The 20,043-nt window shown below is 42.0% G+C and overlaps 1 protein-coding gene across 1 annotated transcript in view; it reads right to left on the bottom strand.

The window, feature by feature from the left end:
- The window catches only part of niban1a (niban apoptosis regulator 1a), a 36,832-nt gene that overhangs the window by 15,708 nt on the left and 1,081 nt on the right, over nucleotides 1-20,043 (bottom strand). The window contains exons 2-4 of the mRNA XM_023428695.2: nucleotides 2,680-2,810; nucleotides 1,087-1,215; nucleotides 865-979 (exon numbers count right to left, since the gene is read on the bottom strand). Of these exons, the coding sequence (XP_023284463.1) occupies nucleotides 865-979; nucleotides 1,087-1,215; nucleotides 2,680-2,810 (375 nt within the window). The remainder of the gene's footprint in view (nucleotides 1-864; nucleotides 980-1,086; nucleotides 1,216-2,679; nucleotides 2,811-20,043) is intronic.

The raw sequence follows: 20,043 nt of genomic DNA, 5'->3' as shown, positions 1-20,043 counted from the left end.
ACACAGACACAGACACAGACACAGACACAGACACTGTTCAGAGTAAACAAGTTCCAGAAGATGAGAAGTGAAGAGTTAATTCTTCCAGCCCAGAAAAAAAACATTTATTTCCACATGGATTCATGGGTTTGATTTTGATATTCAAAGTGTGTGTGTGTGTGTGTGTGTGTGTGTGTGTCTCTGCAGGAGCCTCCAGAAGGTCCCTGTTCTCATTTAACAAACATCTAAACACTGTTTTTACCAGATTCCTTCAGTCCTCCCACCTGAGCTGGTTTTAGCTTTGAGCACGCGTGGGTGAAGTTTACTGTTCAGAGTCACAGTGGGAAACGATTTAAAGTGTGAAGTGTCGTTTTACACATCAACTGCAGCGCCACGTTATCTTCGGCAATAAAAAGTATCTGTATTCAAATCGGTTACAGTATTTAAAGATATAGATCATGTATGTAGATGTGTATTAAATTCAGAGTCTGTGAATTGATGCTGATGTGATCATGCACAGTGACTCACTAACAGGATGTTACCAGAAATACGTCACACCCCCGGGTGTGGGTGTGGGTGTTGGGGTGGACCCAGATCGTCAGGCTCAGCTTGTGACACTAGTGTGTCAGCCGCTGGCGTTACTGTTTATTGTTCCTGTCTGGCTAGTGTCTGACAAACATGTTGCGGTAATTAAAATACACTAATTAGTCAGAATAATTATAAACAAGAATAATTATATTGCTCTAGTTATATAACTGATGCGCTGCGTTGTGTGTATTATTCTTTATAAAGGCAGGTGGTGACTTCTGACAGTTGTGGGGCATTGTGGGAAAACAACATTGGCATTAACCATCACTGTTCTCCAGGTGTCAAGTCTTTACTCACTGGTATCATCAGGAAAACAGCGGTCCACCATGGCCATGTAGCGCTCCTCTGTGGTCAGAACAGTGCCCCCTGTAGGCAGCAGCTTGTGGCGCGGAGGAACTCCTTTAACAAAACTCTGACAGAAGAAGAAGAAAAAGAAGACAAAAGGCAGCAACTTTTTATATTCTTCATGGTCTTTTGTAGCTTGTCGTGTTGTTTCGACTGTTTCGACGTCACACTCACCTCCAGACTCTCGTGACACTCCAGGCAGTAGTTGGCTCTCACCACCACGTACCTCTCCCTCCACTTCCTGGTGTCGTCAAAGTAGAAGACGCCCTCCTCGTACAGCACCTCTGCCTCCTGAGGAGCCTCCTGCCGATGACACAGACAACACACATGAAGAACAGAATCTGATTTACTGGAATTAATAAGCACAGAGACAAAAACCTGGATATAGCAGAGAAATGTGGTTGTTTGAGTTTAGATCAGTTTGCAGAAGCTACATTAATACAGATGGGGAGCGAACCTGTGGAATTCTTCAGGGAGTGATTTAAAATACCTGCACCTGGGATGAACTTTATTAATCAGAAATCAATGACCCCAGGCAGAGTCGTTGAGAGGAATTACATTTTTCACTGCAGCATCAATTAGTGTGTCGACGAGCGCCAAGCGTAAAGTCAATGGACAGATAAAACAACATCATAAAAAAACAGCATCAGTAACGTTAAATTGAAAAGACAGTTGCATCGATGTTGGGCATTAAAGAGCCGAAACGCCATGGCAACAAACAACGTCCTCAACTCCTCAGTGCTGCTCTTCATGAAGAGACTGAACCTCCTGACCTTCCCCTCTGGTTCTCTGACCCATGACGGTCTCCAGAGAATCTGGAATCAGGCCGACAATCGATCCTGCCTTCTTGATCAACTTATTGATCTTGTTCCTGCCGCTCTCCCAACACACAACAGCAGAGGTAAGAAGACTTGGTTGACTTTAAATGACCTGGGACCTCATTCAGTTTAATGTGTAGAGACCAAATAACGCAATACAAATTAACTTGAACCTACTGCCCAATATTTATTTGTTGTGTTTTGTGTTTACAAATCACAATTTCACAATTTTAATTTCTAATTTTCAGTCCCTCATATTAACCTCTAAATTAATCGTCATTATTGATCTAACTTCTTGTTTCTACTCAAGTTAATCTCCTCTTATTAATTCTTTTTTTTTCCCAAATGCCTTTGTAGCTGTTTTATTATCGATTGTTGTTTCATCGTCTTGTTACTGTACAGCACCTTGAGCTCAAACGTGGCTGGTGCTTGTGAAGAAAACAAAGACAATGAAAAAAGGTCAAAGGTCAGACTAACATATGTAAAGTAGAAATAGGAACAATCATGGAGTTGACAGCTGTTATTATTTCATAATTTAATGACTGGTTTTGATGTTCTGGTCTCTTCATGAGCTCATTCTCTACTGTGTCCTGATTGGATAATTGGGACAAAAGGTAGGATAATAACCTGGGTTTACTTTTTGTTCACGGTTGCTTTCTGTTGCTCTTGTTTTCCCTCAGTTATTTCTGGGTTTAAAAAGGAAGAACGGATTGAAATCATCCCGGGTTTTCTATCAGAGCTTCCAAATTTCATAGTCACTGAGCAGCTGACGTTTTAATCCGTCTTTGTGATTTAGGTGAACTGACACACAGCTGGATGACATCACACCTGCACAAGTGCTGATTGGTGCAGTTCTGGTTATTTTTCCATGAGCAAACCTCTGATTCATTCAGCCAGATTTTAAAGCCTGAACGCTCAGCTGCTGATTTTTGGGTCAGGAACCACGTACCCTCTGTTTGAGCAGCTGCGTGATCTTCTCTTTGTGCTGCTCCAGGTCGTCTTCCACCTGAGAGAACTGGGCCACAGAGAACTGCTTCCTGTAGTACGGACTGAACTCATTCAGCTCGGCCTCGGCCTGGCCTGTGCAAACACACACACACACACACACACACACACACACAGAGAGTAAACACATCACATTAGACCAACACAGAAAAACGTATTATGCTCGAGGGAAGGTGCTGAATACTGAGCACCAGTCTCTGCCTTGTGGTCAGATTTCACATCAACAATGAGAGAGGGGCTGTGCAGGTGAGGGCGTGTTGCTGCAGGTAAAGGATGAAATATAAACCAGGAAGTCCAGTTCCAAGGCTTTTCAGACACAAAGAGTCACACACATTTTAAACTCACTTGAGCCCAGACTACACATCTGAGGGAGGGAAGTTTAACTTACGTGCACCGAGTCATTTGAATGAATCGGCAGCTATTTCGATCAATTAAATGTTGAAGTCAGTGAATCTGATGAATCCGAGTCATTTAAGAACAAAGAAAACATAGTGATGTGATCTGACACCAGCGAGACGACAAAGACTCAGAGGAGCGGGATGTTTTCAGAGACTGAAACGACACAACAGTCCGTCTTCAGTTGTCAGTATTAACATCTTTGATTGTAAAAATAAAAAAATCAATTGACTGTTTGTCCAAAGTTTATTTATATTTTTCATTTGCACAGCTAAGAAACTAATGAGAAACTAATGTGTTCTGGTTCCAGCCTCACCAGTGTTTCTCTCTTTATCATCGTAATCAGTCGTCAGAGACGGTCTCCTACCTCATTTTATGCAATGTTGATATGACGTATTCCAATATTTTCATTTTTATTCATTAAAATTTGTTTTTAAAAATACTATTTTAATGTAATCTTAAATGTTCTATTTCTAATGTATTCTCTCTCTGTAAAGCACTTTGAATTGCCATGAGTCTGAGTAATGCTGTATAAATAAACATGCCTTGTGGCTTGTAGCAAGGCTAGCTGTTTCCTCCTGCTTCCAGTCTTTATGCTAAACTAGGCTAAACACGTCCTCATCCACGACTCCAGCTCAGTACTGGACACACAGACGTGAGATTTACCAACATATTAAACTGCTCTCATCTGCATAATGGAGCTGAATTTGCCATAAATGGTCAAAACTTTCTGCACAACGCTGAATTTGCCAAAAGCTTAACACACGCACACGCACACACACACACACACACACACACACACACACACACACACACACACAGAGCCCTCTAAAAACACAACCTGAGCTCATTTTCCATCTCTTCCTCTGTGCCTGTCTTCCTCCAGCCTGGATAACAAACACCAGATGATATCACACTGTAGCCGAGGTGATCTACGGCGGCCCCCAAGGGTCATGTGAGAACAAAAAAAAAAAGGGCCATTTGCCTACATGTTTGCAATCCGCGGGCATGGACTTGTGAACCGGGAGCACAGATTTCAGATCAGATCGATCACAGAGGCTGCTGTTGCAGTGTCTCTCTGTCCAAAGTGTCCAATCAGACTGACTGTCTCTGTCCAAGTCTCCGAGCATCAACCAGATCCCTCTCACTTCCTGCTTCTCTCCTCAGTCCCTCCTGCGGTTCATCAGCCTACGACTGCTGGCAGCACATTCGCATCATTACTGAGAGAAAAGAAAAAAAACTCTCAGGTTTCGCTCTGTTCCTGCGAAACCAGGCCAGATTCCTGACACGGAGGGATTCAGTTTCTTAGGAAAAACAAAACAAAGCCCAGCACACAGACAGACTAAAGCTTGGTGAAAGTCACCAGAGAAATTCTTTCCAATTTTGCCCATTTTCTGTCTTCGCTCCGCACGGCTGCAGACCACATCACATCCAACAGAGAGAGGAGGAAAAAAAAGATTTAAATGACTATTTACCGAGCTTTAAATGCTCAATATCCACAAACTATTATAGGTAATTCCCTGTGACACATCCTCCACTTAATGGATAAACATGCCTGAGCATGCGGCTGGCTGTTTATTGTCTCTCTAACTGTTCATTCAGTGTTAATGCCGAGGTTCATGGCTCTGTCATTATCACTCTGAGTAGCAGCAGGATGTTTTACAGCGGGGATGATGGCACAGGGCCACGACAACCAGCCTCACATCACTATGGAAACAGATCATGCGGTGCTCCATCACACTGTGTGTCTGGGCTGACGATGTGCAACGAAAACAGAGTCAAGAAATGAAAATACATGTGAGGTTTTATAACTCAGCTACAGAAACAAGACAAACAGAGAGAAAGTCAGAGTTTTATCAGAGTGGATCGCTTCATTTCTACTGTAAATAATCGAGAGCTAATCCATGAATTTGAATGGATTATTATGGGATACCTAATAGATAAGTAATAAATGATCTGAAACCACACAGATTTTATAAAGGTTTATAAAAGTGTAGGAAGGCTTTAACATTCACAACATTCTGTTGGTTTTAAGGGATTTTATCATAAATTTCTTAATTTTTCATTAAAATTCCATCAATTTAAGGAAGATGAAAATAACATTTTAATGGAATTGAATGATATAATGGATTGCAACATATTAAGGTATTAATCATAAACAGATTTTATGATTAGCTTAGTGTTCAGCTTCATAGTCAGGACTTTTAAGAAAAAAAACTGAAGCCATCCTTGAATTCAAAACTAAGAAAAGCTCTTTTCTTTCTTCAATTTGGTCATTTAAGGGGTTCAACATTAATGTAATAACCTTCCTTTTATTAATACTATAATGTTACAATCTTTTAAGGGGAAAAATTAGATAAATGAATGGATTGTAATTCCCTTACAAGCGACCAAATAACACGGAAAGAATCCCTTAATTTATACCCATCTTGAGGGTTTTTCCCCCTGTAACAGTGTAGATAATCATGTATTAATAACAATTCATGTATTAATTGATTAACACAAAATATGTAGTAATCTTTTAAAATTGCATCTTTAAATAAATAAATAAACAAACATGTTGCAATCCATTAATTTACCTCAAATCTGTGGTAAACTTTTTAAACACCTCCAGTGTAAATTAAGGGGGCCGTTGTGCACCTTTGGAAAAGGCTTTTGAACGTCAGATTTAATGTTCTCTGGGATAAACGAAGAGTATTTGAAAGGATTGTTGTTTCTCAGTGTCAGTGAGCGACAGGGGAGTTTTCTTCATCAGCAGCTGCAGTTCGAAGCTGTTGATGAGGAACCTCAGGGGAACTCCTTGTTTTTTCCTCAGGCCTAAACAATGCAGTGCGTAAAGGTTAGTCAGTCTCTCGTCTCCCCGTTGACCCCGATGAAGACTCCCCCCCCCCCCAACACACACGATCATGTAATCAGAGTGGACATCCTGCTCCCAGTCGTGGGCAGTTTCCATCTCCTGAGTGGCGACCACAGTCTCAACGTGATGCCACAGATTTCTGGCTTTACATAATAATGATTCCACTGAGCTCCTCTCGGTGCAGATTACACAGTTTAAAACAGAGATCACTGGCGTTGGAGAGGAATTGAGCTATTGGAATCAAAATCAGAGGAAAATAAACTTTCATGACTGCAAATCAAATCATCAAATCAAATCAAATCAAACCATCCGATCAGAAGTTTCCCTCTCGTGAAGACGTTCCATCCTCGAGCTCCATTCCTCACCCCCACCAGTGTCTAGACTCCAGGGGAAGTTTCCTCTCTAACTGGACGGACCTTAAAACTTATGGACCGCTCTCCACGGTGATCCACTTCCTGCCGGGACCTAAGCGCCAAAGTGTATTCCTTCTCTTAATAATAAATTCCATTTCACTTCAGATTTCTCATCCTCTTTTGTTCCCATTATCAGTCTCTCCTGATTGGCCCAATCAGACCCAAACAGGAAGCAAACACAAACAACACATGCTGCGGGTCAGCTGCAGTTACCGGGACCTGAGTGAACCCATGAAGACCTCCACCCCTAACCTTTCCTCTCCTGACACCATCAGGCTAATCTCGTTCTGAAGGTGGTTCCTTTGTTTCCTAGTGTTTTAGTAAAATCGTCTTTGAGCTTATGAGGTATTGAAGTACTGTTCATGAATTAGAGGGGACCCCCAGGAAGAGTGGCCACTGTTATGGGGCAGACAGACAGCAGCTCTGATGAGCCGCAAATGATCGTCAGCTCCGCCTGTGGTGCAGAGCCAACAAAAATTCAGAACTGTCAGTCGGCGGCGCACATAACAATTCTGGTTATTGTGTCAACGGCTCAGTGAGCTGATGCTGCACTGCTTCAATAAGGAGAAAACAGATGCATGAAAGTAAAGCACGCTGCATCCCCAGAGACACTAAGACATAAGACGCCACCCAGTCCTCCACAGACACTAAAAGAAAAAGACTCTGGATGCTGCAGTTTACATCAGCGCTCTGACAGCTACACAAGCATTCAGGTTGGAGGTTAACCTTTTTCCAATAAAGCAGAAGCAGTGAGTCACTCGGGGGAAGGATCATAAAAGCAGCAGGTCTCTTCTTACAGACACTGGACAAGGTTTTATATTCTCCTGCTTCAGCTCTGCAGCTCCAAACCCTGAGAGGTCTCTGTGCACAACATTTATTTTATCTGTCAGCCGGTTTCTTCCTTCAGAGTCTCGTTCTGCTGCCAGCCGGTTGACAGACACAAGTTTTCTGTTAAAATACATTCGTCCTCTTCACTAAGTCAAGATGGAGGAGGTAATTCTTCTTCTTCTTCAGTGATTCCTCCTCTGAGTTCATCCCGGTTCACGCTGTTCTCAGTCGATTTGAATGGCCCCTAATCTGATCACCCTGCTGCTGATTATGCAAAACATCTCCAGCCGCTGTTTGTTTAATATATTCTCTATTCGGGTTCAATGGTTATGCAAACACGGAGAGGGAGTCGGAGGAGGGGAGAAATATTCAGACACACCCTTTATGATTATGGTCTCTTAAAGGTGAGTTTTATACAGTAAAGCAAATAAACTTTGGCTTTTATCACAGCTGATCAGACAAAATCAGCACTTCTTAAGGACTGTATGAAATTTACCCAGAAAAGGAGGAGGGCAGTGTATTGTTTCTTTTAGATGAAGAGTGTGTAGTCTATTTTAATGCAAGTCATTTTGTACATTCTGCTGGAAAACCAATTGAGGAACCACTAAAGGATAAAATTACCACATGGGGGTGTCTGTTTTTGTCAGATCCAGCAAACTAAATACCTGATAAATCAATATTTAATAATATATTAATAATTCAGACTCCAGGGGTGGGGTGAAATAATACAGCACTTGAGCCTTAAAGCACCCACAGAGCTGCTGCCTGCATGAGCATTTTTATCACTCATTCAGTTGCAGTAATAACCTCTTATTTATTAAAAGCTCTTAAAATGCGGTCTTTGTCATTTTGTCATATTGTAATTTCTCTTGCTGGCTTCTGTGAAAATTATTTTTCCAATTAGATACTAAGTTTTAAAGTGGGGTGTCCACCGTCTTAAACTTCTTTTTCAGTTATTAAATGATGAAACAGGTTTAACCCATTTTCTCTAAATCAAGGGGACAATTAAAAAATGTAATAATACTAAAGAGGATCTCAGCCCTCCCCCATACCCAAATAATTTTCATACGGTCCCTAAGAAAATCAGTTTGGGCTCAGATAACTTGATATTTTATAAACAAAAGAATAAAAGAAATAATCATTAGCTTTTAGTCACAATTACTGCCTTGTTTTTGTAGCTATTGTTGTTTATAGGAACGGTTCTTGTTAATCAGCGTTTACTGTAAACGTTCCAGTGTGAGCCATCTGCCTCCTTTTATCTGCTGGCATGTGTAGAAAAAAAAAAAAAACACTAATAAAACTGAATAATTTGCAAAGTGGTGAACACAGATTGTAAAGATGTAATTTAAAGCCAAACAGACAAAGACAGAAGTGTCATAAAAGCAGCATAATTGGGTAGAAAAATAAACCACAGCAGACAGACCTCGCCTCTAAACACACTCTGTCACATGAAGGCGACACACAAAGGGCAGCAACTGACTCTCAACCTATGTAAACATTAATGTGTTTACATGCACAGCACTAATGTGGTTCGGGCAGTCGTGGAAAGGTGGAGCCATGTTGACTGCAGACTCTGCTTATGTTAATGTTTACTGTAGTCACATTATGCTCATAGCTGAAATAACTGTTGCCACAGTCTGATATGAGAGGTTCTCATGTCTCATTAGTGAAGGGAGTTCCAGCCTATAAAAACTAAAACTGTACTGTGAGAACTGAATGTTGTGTTCCCAGATGGTGACAGTTCATTAATACAATAAAAGCTACTCACCCACTCTTTCCCTGAAGCTGCCAGCTCGTCCAGCGGACTTAAAAATAGCTTCTTTAAGGCTTTTGTTTTGTTTTTTGTTTTTTGGGAAACTTCAAGGGTATTGAATTTTTATGGTTTCATGGTTTAAAACAAAGGTTCAGATGGATGCAGATGGATGCTGGGTAGCCGACTGGAGAGAGGCTGCGAACAAGTACACTACAGACCTTCACTCTCATTTTCTTACATATGGGAAATTTAAAGTTTGAAATTCACCTAAAGCTGGAAGCAGAACTTCAAATGATGGAAACCTACAAAGACTAAACAGACCACATGTTCGGACTGCTCCCACCAAAACACACAGATGTTTTCATCCGAGAGGCGAACAACTGAACACACAACAACACACTGAGACGATAAAGAGTCGAGCCACGAGGTACAATCTGAAATCCTCTCAGCTCAAACTGAACCAGTGTTACAAGTCGTCTTCAGAACAGGAATGATTTCAGCCACCAATAACTCTTAACTAACACACACACACACACACACACACACACACACGTGAGTGATGCCGATACTAGTATCAGAAAAGCCTCCACCACTGCCAAAAATACTGGATGGGGTATCTGCGAGTACGTGACTCTATGCACTGAGCCGATACCACGTATAATATTAGTAAACTACTGCCTACACAGGAAGCTGCTGTGCAGCCACAACAACCGTTTTAGAGCTGTGAAGAAGAACTGATTTCTGGTAAATGGTAAGCCGTGTCCCAATTCAGGGGGCCACATCCTTCAGAGGCTGCATCTGAAGACCCACTGTGTCACAGCCGCGCGATCCAAGGCTCTCTTCCTTCTTTTCCTGGGCAATAAAGAATCCAACAGGTGGATTCTTCATGGGCCAACGTATCCCAAGATTCACTGCAAGCTGCTAATGAAAATAACATGGTAGCAAACATCGACAGAGAGGATTACACTTTTAACTGTACACACTGGGTTTCAGCTCAGTTCAGCAGCAACGGTACAATTGCTAAAACCTCAGGTTTATGTGAAAAAAGTTATGTGCTGTCAAGGTTGCTAGGCAACAGAACACAACGGTAAGGGCGGGCACAGCTGGTGATGCACAGCGAAAATTCCTCCGTAGAGCAGACCGTCTCATTTTGGTTAGGCCTTCGTGGTCTACGATGGCTACGGAGGACCACACCTTCATAGACCGCGTCCTCTGAAGCATGTGGCCCCTGAATTGGGACGCAGCTATAGTGTAACGTTAGCCGTTAGCAAAACGCCAACATGTTATACCGGACAGTCCCACCAGCAAAAAGGCAAAGTGTACAGGATGCAAAGCTTTTATTTGGAGCGCTAATGCTACTTTTATTTATTTCTTTTATGAGTGACAGTCAAATTAGATATTAAAACAAAGACAAATTAGAACAAATTCTATTAACGCATTAATTCAAAGGTTTAACCTGAGCCATGCCTCACAAGAAAGATCATATCCACACAGGGTCAGTAGTATACATCTGTTCTCATGCATTGGTATCGCACCAGCACTCTGTATCGACCGATACACATGTCTAGGAGTCTGATTCAGTATGAGTGTGTATGTGAGCGTTTGGTATGTGAACTATGAGCTGCAGAGTGATGCAGCAGCTCCACTACATGCCCCTGTTTCACTGGAGAGACCTGCTGCTCCACCTTCAACAGTAATGATGTCAGAGAGCAGAGGATAAAATGTTCTGACTTTAAACACAGAGTACATTCAGGGCTCATTACTCGTGTTTAAGACTTCTTCAGACCTTTTAATCGTGCTAATTAAATTAAAAAAGTACTAAAAGAAAGACAGTTGGAGAAATGAGCTGCACGAATCTCTACGTTGATTTTAATAACAGCATGTCTGGATAATAAATGGATAATAATTTGGGTCTTGAGCAGCATCAAAGTGAGAGATAATCAAGGGAAACATGTAGCAGACTAATTCTATTATGTTATTACTGGAAGTGTTCAGAGATTAACTTCCCTGATCTGGACTTTTCGACATGTTTCACTTCACCTAGTTTTTGGGACATCCTGCTAACACACACAAACACACACACACACACACACACACAAATCAGAGAGGTTTCCCAGTGTTTTATTGCACCGAACCTCCACCTTCAAGCAAAACAAGCACAAGGTGCCATCTCACAGAAAAAGTCAAATATTTAAAGAGTGCAGCTTTTGTTCTGGCCGTCACTTTCATGTTAAGTCAATTCAAGAGGAGATCTAGACACGAACACATCTGACAAACAACTTCATGAGGGAAACCCGGGAACACTCATATTCAGGAACAAGTGGGGCATGTCAAGCTTTGTGCCTACATCCTTCAAACTCATTAATGCCTGAGTTAGCCTGAGGCTTGAACTCACTGACTCCAGTCACCTGCTACATATTTATCTATGGACTATTTTAAGCACACGCACTATTTTAAACTGTTTTACACTAGCTACGTTCTACGTGTTTGTTTTCCCAAACATAACGGATAAATAAAGTTATTTTGAGTTTGAGTTTTGAGTTGAAATGCACAAGCATAAATGATGCGTCCAAAAATTTGTGAACTCATCCTTTAATACCTTCACTTGAGACTTGCACACGCCTTGCAAACACATGCACGGCAGATGTGGCAAAGCTAATCAAATGCACAAACAATAAAAAAAAAAAGGTATGAATACACATAAACATCCACACACAAACCAAACACAGCTAAGGTCACCTCACCTGCACCAACTTCAGACCCACTAAAAGTTCAGCTTCCTCTCTGTTACGCTATGCTGAATGAATCTTCCCATAATAATCTGTTGCGTTGTGTGTTTGTTCTTCTAATGAGACGGTCTGGTGGTGAAAATTACCTTAAAATAAATCTTGACTTTGACATGGTGTGAGGAGGATTTTCCACCTTCTGCAGGAAAATGAATCACACTGATCATTCTGGACAGTAAAAATCTTCTTGCATTAAATAAATAATTCATCTCCAGGTAGTAAATTTATGTCCAGCAGGTAAATCACAATGTTCCTTTGGTTGTCTGAGTGTGTGTGTGTGTGTGTGTGTGTGTGTGTGTGTGTGTGCGTGTGTGTGCGTGTGGAACATTGGCATGTCAGCACATGTCATTGTTGTCATACACACACATCAAACACACACTGAGTGAACAAGTATGCAGAGACAATGCTGACATCTATTCAACAGTTCAAACTTTCCACACAGGATCACTCCCAGTTAAAGCTCAAAGGCCAAGTAAGAGCTCAGTATTATAATAATAATTACTAACTTTATTTATATAGCACCTTTAAAAACAGAGTTTACAAAGTGCTTTGACAAAAGCACTAACTGGCAAGAGGCTCAGATGGTAATATAACACCAGAAAGCCGGATCGTAAGGCCAAACAAAAGCAAGACAGAAATATGGCAAAGTTAAACAGGGAAGACAGAATACACTTCAATATAAATAAGGACAATTAGAGAGAGCAGATACCATATAAAAGCAATAAAAGGGCGATAAAAAGACGACATCACATAAAAGCAAGTCTATAAAAATGGGTTTTAAGAACCTCCTCTGGCAGGTCGTTCCAAAGTTGAAGGGCCCTGATTAAAGCACGTTCAAAAAGAGTGCTTCATAAATAATTTAAAAGAACAATTTGATAATCAAAATATTTAAATATTTGTGATTTGACTCCACTAGACTTTGAAGTGTTGTCAGTCTGGAAACACCCGAGACCCTGAACAAGTCACTACAAAGCAGAGAAATGTCAGACAAAGACGCAGTGAGTGTGTGAGGAGGGGGGGGCTGCACGCTGGTGACAGAAATATGTGGGTGTGGGTGTGTGTGGGTGTGTGTGTGTGTGTGTGTGTGTGTGAGTTGTGTGTGTTGAAAATGCACATACAGCAAGGTTCAGATCACAGTGAGTTTCAGCTCAAGCCCATTCATATTAAACTGCAGCTCCTCTTCGCTGCAGTGATTTACTCCTCAAACTCAGATTCAGATTTACTTTAATAAAAACCCAGTGTAAACAGTGTCGGCATGAGCACATCAGCAGAGAACTCAGGTTATAATGACCACCTTGTACACCTGCATGAATATGAGTGGACGTTACTAGTCAGGTGGCAGACAAACAGTGACGCTGAAGCCGCCCATGCTCCATTTCTGAAGGTGTAGACTCATTCATTCATTATTATGGAGCCACGTTTACGTTGTTGTCCGCATTAAAGGTAGCTGAATCAGCGATTTGCAGTTCCTGTTTGCAGTGTAGCCATGAATGTGCCGACAACTATCACTGGATTCCTGTGACACCAGAGAAAACTTAAAAACCTGACGATTCTCAGGCAGGCTCTGGAGTTAAAAGAGAGTCTTTTGTTCTATGATTTCTAAGCTAACTCATGGCATTTATTCATAATGGATACTGAGGGTTATAAGTTATATTCTTGGAGAGTGTAAGTCATCCTGAATCTAAAAAAATATGTGTATCATGTCTGTGAGTTCAGATTTGACTGAGTTATGACTCGGAGGAGAACAGTTTAGACTCACATCGAGGCAACTAGGTGCTAAGGGTTTTAAAATACCTTAACTGTCTTTGACCTTGCAGAGCTGACAGGTTTTACTGCCCTGATGTGATTTCACTGATATTAAACATATTCTCTTCGTCTGACTCACACATCTGCTATTAAAGCAGAAAGGCAGCTGCAGATGGGCGTCGCTGATTTCTGAGCTTTTCTTAAACAATCATAAACTCATCAGTCTGTCAGATACTTCCACAAGCTGCAGAGCCGGTCTGACGCTCGCATGCCATCACAGCGGGATGACGTGAGGCCAGAAGGTCTGACATTTTTACCTGCATTCCTCGTGTTTACACCAAAAATAACGTGCATGCAGACATGCACTTTCAGCTGTGGGTGCAAAAGATCTCCACCTGCTCTGAGCCCAAAGCTGACAGAGACGAGAACTGAATATGGCCAAAAATATGTGGACACGCCTCGTGGTTTGGGTTTTTAATGCTGCAGCACACAGTGATATGTTAGATAACCGTGTTCTTACAACTCTGTCTCTTTCATGTTTCAACAATAAAATGCCCTCTTGCACAAAACCAGCTCCATAAAGAAATGGGTTCCCCAGTATGGTATGGAAGAACCTGACTGGTCTGCACAGAACCATGACCTGGAACACCGCCTGTGGGCCAGACCTAATCACCAACATCAGTGTTCGACCTCACTGATGCTCTAATGTGTCTGAATGGGAGGAAATCCCTGCAGCAGGTTCAACAACTAGCAGAATCACATGTTCAGCTCTGGCTGCAGTATTTGGCTGTCCAAATACTTTTGTCCATGTAGCATAAACAGCAGTTCACCTGAAGACAAAATGTCCTCCTAACGTAACGTAAAGACTGCACCTTTTACACCTGAGCTTCCTCTTAAAGAAGAAACAGTGCAACATGTGCTCACTAACCTGTACTACAGCCAGAGGCGCAGAGACGCCGGTGGATGGATACGCATGTGGTTTGTCAAGAAACAGTTCCAACAAGCACCTGTGGTTTCTCACCAACCTCCTCGGTCCACACATTCAGCAACTATTGGACAGTTTGCCATGAAATCTGGTCCAGACATTGATGATGCCAAGAGGATGAAGCCTCCAGACGTTGGTGATCCTCTGACTTTTCCTCTAGCGCCACCAGCAGGCTGACATTGTTAGTGTAATATCTGAACATTTACTGGACAGAGTGGCACAAAGTTTTATCCAGACACTCATAACTGCTAGACAATGACTTTTTATCTAATGCCATCATCAGGTCAAAAATTATAATTTGTCCAATGCTTTGGTTTATGATCAAATACCTACAAAACTAGTGGCTGGTTAGCACATTGTGTTTAGTGCTAATGTTAGCATGCTACTATCCTAAACATCACCTTTTAGAAACCTGCATGTTAGCATTGTCATTGTGCGTAGGTTAGCATTTAGCTCAAGTATAATCTCACAGAGGTGCTGGCTGCAGACTCGTGTGTTGTTCTATTGATATTCATTTATGAATTAAACAAATGTGGTACAATTTGTTAAGACGACTTTGGAGGTGTCAGTAGATGGAGTCACTTGAATATAATTAAAGCAAACCTTGTGGTTACCTTGTTAATAAAAGCAAAAGTTTGTAAAACCTGATCAGAGCCAGGCTAACTGTTTCCCACTGCTTCCAGTCTTCACGCTGAGAATAAGCAAGCAAATAAGTGCTGTTTTCAAAATGTAGCATTTTTCCTTTCAAGAAGATAATTTGCCATAATTTGGGTGAACTGATCTTTTATCTAGAGAACGATCAGAAAAAAGTGGTACAATGAGGCTCCCATCTTAGAGTAGAGTTTATAGTTTCAGTGTACAGTGTTGTCCTCTCCTTTCATGCAGATTTAGTGACAGAAATACTAATAGCAGGTCTCGTGGTGACAAGTTGTTTGCATGGCAGCAGATTCTGCTGTATTTGCATTGTGTTCTGAGGACTCTCGGTCAGTCTGAGTAAACAACAGGTGGGTTTCCAGCAGAGAGTTACAGAGCAGTGGTTTCCTCTCTTTGTGGAGAGCCGTGGATTCAGATCTAAAAAGGAGGGGAAAAGCCTCAGTTCCTCAGCTCCTCCAAATATCTGAGGGACTGTGTAATGGCAGCTGGAGGCGGCCGTGCTGTGGAGTGACACAGCATGAAGAATGGCACACTGACAGCAAAAACAAAGACTGAGAATGCCAGAGCCTCTACAGCTGTTACAGCCATGTTAGTGAGGCTACAATAAAATCTTGTAACTGCAGTGCAAATAAAGTGTCTTTCATTAATACACACAGGATACATACAACACATGATGTAAGGTAAGCTAAATCTTGTGTTTCCAAAGCAGTGTGAAGAAAGAGACTTTTCCTTCTCTGAAGCCATTTTGTAAACTTTCAAAGACACTAGTGGAGAAAAGCTCAGTCCTACAGTTAAAGGACAGAAACACAAAAAGTACCACACTTCCATTAGACTCAATATGCCAGCTCATAACAGGACAGACATTCACCTTGTGTTCACCAGTTCCAGCAACGAGTCATGTTCAGCAGCAGGAAGCCATGCTAACGCCACCTGAAGCTAACATTCGTGTTTAAACTGTTACAGTAATAATAAAAACATGTTTTTAACAGCTTGCAAACAGAAAATGCTGAACGTTCAAGGACCTATTTGTAAGTTTTGCTATTGCTACATAGCTAACGTTAGCATTAACAGCTGTTTACTTACCAGTCTTGGCATAAGCTTCAGTGTGAAGCCAAGAGGTTATAATACGTCCTCTGAACTGGGGCTAGCTGGTTAGCATGCTAACTTAAATAGAAGAAAATAAGTGATAGTAATAGAAGCAAAAGTAATAGAAGGGTTGCTTTCGACTGCTAGAGACAGCTGTCAGTTTGACGCTGAACTCGTAAGTAAACAGCTGTTAATGCTGACGTTGGCTATGTAGCAATGACAAAACTTACAAATAGCTCCTTTAAATGAATGAATGAATGAATGACATCCAAATACTGAGCTTAGCAGTATCCTGAGTCCTGCTCTGACCATCAGGAACCGATAACAATTTAAGACCTCTACATAAATCCAACCTTATCCTTAACCCCAACCAATTATTTCCGCTACTTCTAACCATGACCTAACCTGAGCCCTAACCCCAACCACAGAGAGGCGGGGCGGTACGGGAAACACCCTTCTAACAGAGGGGAAACACTACTGAAGAGGGGAACAGCCTTCTGGACAGTACCAGTCCTTGGTACTCATTCCTCTGAGTCATGATGAGATGAGCAACGGTGTAAAAGGAAACAGTTCAAACTGTTGAGTAATGCAGAGACTGCACGGAGCAGACAGCGGAACAGATGTCGCACCCTGTTGAGCTCCGCTTTGATAAAATATGTGGACAATAAAGACGGATCACCACTCCGCCAGATGTGGATGATGTACGACTCAAATATTCTGCTCAGACAAATAAATGTCATAACCATCATCATCACCGCTATCACCGTAAATAACATCTCTACCTGTGGTTTGGAATATTTATTTTCCAGGGAGCCACATTTTCATAGACTCACAGAGCCAAACTGCATCTCACAAGGGGAGACTTTAATCTGGAAAACATCCACCGAGAATCCGTGAAGCTCAACGGACACATATTGGAATAATTAGTGAAATATGGCCTCCAGGACCTCATTATGGAGTATGTAAAATCATCACAATACTGTATATGTCTGTTTCCCTCCTCACATTTACTCACAAAATCAGCACCAGTCCAAAATCCAAAAGATATTACATTTTCTGAGTTACTGTGGATTTTATCATCAAAAAGGTCCATTCATTGGCACCCTGATGGCCAAATGGTTAAGGTGCATACCACATAACCACATAACCACAACATCCAGCTGAGGGCTTTTATTGCATGTCATACCCTCTCTCTCTCTCTCTCTCTCTCTCCAGGATTCCTGTCCTTGTCTCTACACTGTGACTGCCAAACAAAGGCAAAGTGCCAAAAACAAAACTATTAAAAAAAGAAAAATTCACTCAATCAAACAAACATCAGTTGTTTTCAGTCTGGCAGTCAGCCACATGGAAAGACTTGAAAAGATATGATGTTTGAAAACAGCCAAATACCATCAGACGGAGTTAGAAATAAAAGAAAGATTATATTCTGCTGAACTGCAATGTCAAAAGGGGACGAATGACATCAGTCAGAAAAACTGCTTCACAGTGTCGAGGGATCTGCTGGACTGTTGTCAGTTTGTGAATCACATGTAATAGAAGCAAGGATCGCCTCATCCAACCCAACCCAACCCAACCCTGTGAACTACCAGCAAATATTCAACAAACACACGCCCACCCCACCCTTCACCCTGCTGCAGCGCAGACCCAGAGAGGGGAATGTTTTCACCATGAGAAATGGGTGCACGGTGTCACTGCCTTGGCCCCAAAAGTCTGAGAAGTTCACCCTCCACTTAAATGGCAGCCAGGAAAAACTGACGAGACAAACATGAAAAGCACAGACGTGTCCTGAAGTCTGCTGCGGGCCGAGGCCACAAGCTGCTTTTTTACAGCGCTGCAATACGAGCTGCAGAAGATAAAAAGCACCCAGAGGATCCCATTAAACGAGAGGCCGAAAGGCTGGTTTCCTCCAGCCTTGAACATATACAATGTGTGTTGTATGTAGAGTCTGATTTACAGAGCCCGGCGGGCAGAGAGAAGATTCCTGTGACGCTGCGGCTGTTAACAACATACACAAAAATAACATTTCCACCAGTTTCCACTTCAGAAGCACTTCACCGGACACATGGTCAACACATTGTGGCACTGGATCACAATTTTTTACTTTTCCACTTCCATTTTGAACATGCGAGATGTGCCATGTAACCATGGCAACAGCAGAGGTAATGCAACCAGTGTCAACATCAGCAGCAGTAAGACAAAGTTATATTCTGACATATTTTCCGAGGACACCAGATCTTTCTGCATCCTCCTCATTGTCTTTGTTCTCCATTGTTGATGCGTTTTTTCTGACTCTTCACCTTTATTTTGTTTGTTTACAACAGCTGGGTTTAACTGAGCGTTGACCCCAGGTGTTGTTCATCTGACCCAAGTGTTTTCTTTGAGGACGCACACACAGCAAAGGTGTAGACCAGTAGAAAAAAGGCTGGATGTCAGGATGCTCTGGTGGTGGTGGTGGTAGTGCCGTCAGAAATCTGCTGGGCCCCATGACAGGTGACATCATTCTCGAGTCCTGACCCACATTATCTTTAATCTGACCCAGTGCATCTCTAAGGGTGTTTTCACACATGACCAGACCAAACCAATCGCACTGAGACCCTTTAGAGGAGGTGCTCTCGATCTGGTCCCAAACAAACTCTGGAGCCGTTCGTTTTTGGTGAGAAGGAGTTCTGAACTCGATCCGACCCCACTAGCAGGTGAACACACAAGTTTGAACTTCACAGTTCCTGCAACATTCCTCCTGCGTTTCCTGCTCCAGCCACACAATCTGACCAATCAGAGGAGGGAACGTTCTCACATGGTTTTACTGTGGTTTTTACTAAACTAATTTACAAACTCATCATCGGAATCAGACCAGAGCAAACCAACGTTAGGTGTGAAAACATCTCTAAGCTGCTTTTAACACCCAAGCAAAGAGCAGATACCCGGCGGCAGCTAGTTACTTCTTACATCAGAGGTTTTACCACTCTTTCTTGAGTCATACAGTTTAAAGGGCGACTTGGTCGGAGTGACCTGGAGACGAGACCCATGTGGCCAAAATATTCCAACAGTGACATACATCTAGTAAACCTGGTTGCCAGGTGGGTCAATGTCCCCCCATGAGCGAGCCAAATTTGGCTGCAATATATGTGCCACATCCGGTTCTCATGTGGTCCTCCAGAGCCAGAACAAAGCTGACACTGAAGCCAGACTCAGCTGGATCACTGAGGGTCCATCAGCCGTCTTACAGCGTCTCTGTCAGGTTACATATGTTTAGTGGCTCAGTGGTTCTCAAGTCAGGGAGCACCTGAACACAACACCTTTAAATGTCATTAGGAAGTGAGAGTGTGATTGTGTTCGACCACCCACATCATCCTTAGTTAAACCAACTTTTTCCAAGAAATAAAGCGTCATTTACTGTAGAAGAACTCCATGGAGAGCCAGGCTGAATCTGGATCTCCCATGTTCTGTTCCAAACCTGATTCAAAATCACAAAAACATTTCTAAGAACTCAAGATAACTAATAATTCAGCCCCAAAATTTGATCTTACTCAATGTAGAAATAAAGATTAAGCCAACAAAGAGGAAAACTTTGACTTTACTCATGGATCTTTGAATATGGATAAACATAAAGATCAGTGGAGGAAAAGGTTAATGAACGACTACAGGTAGTAAAGGACTCGAACGATCAAGATTAGGTTTCACTAATTTAATTGAACCTGAAATTGAACACAACGATCTAAGCAGCTGCTTAGCGCTCTCAGGGACCAAGTTCCTAAATCCTGCATAGGGCCTCAGAAAAGCTTCTGTCTGCTCTGCATTATATGA

Source organism: Seriola lalandi, unplaced genomic scaffold (assembly GCF_002814215.2).
Source record: "Seriola lalandi dorsalis isolate HSWRI2012SDOR001 ecotype SW California unplaced genomic scaffold, Sedor1 jcf7180002054885, whole genome shotgun sequence".
In the NCBI taxonomy this organism is placed as follows: domain Eukaryota; kingdom Metazoa; phylum Chordata; class Actinopteri; order Carangiformes; family Carangidae; genus Seriola; species Seriola lalandi.
The sequence above is the reverse complement of the archived record's forward strand: the minus strand, read 5'-3'. Positions and strand labels throughout refer to the sequence as shown.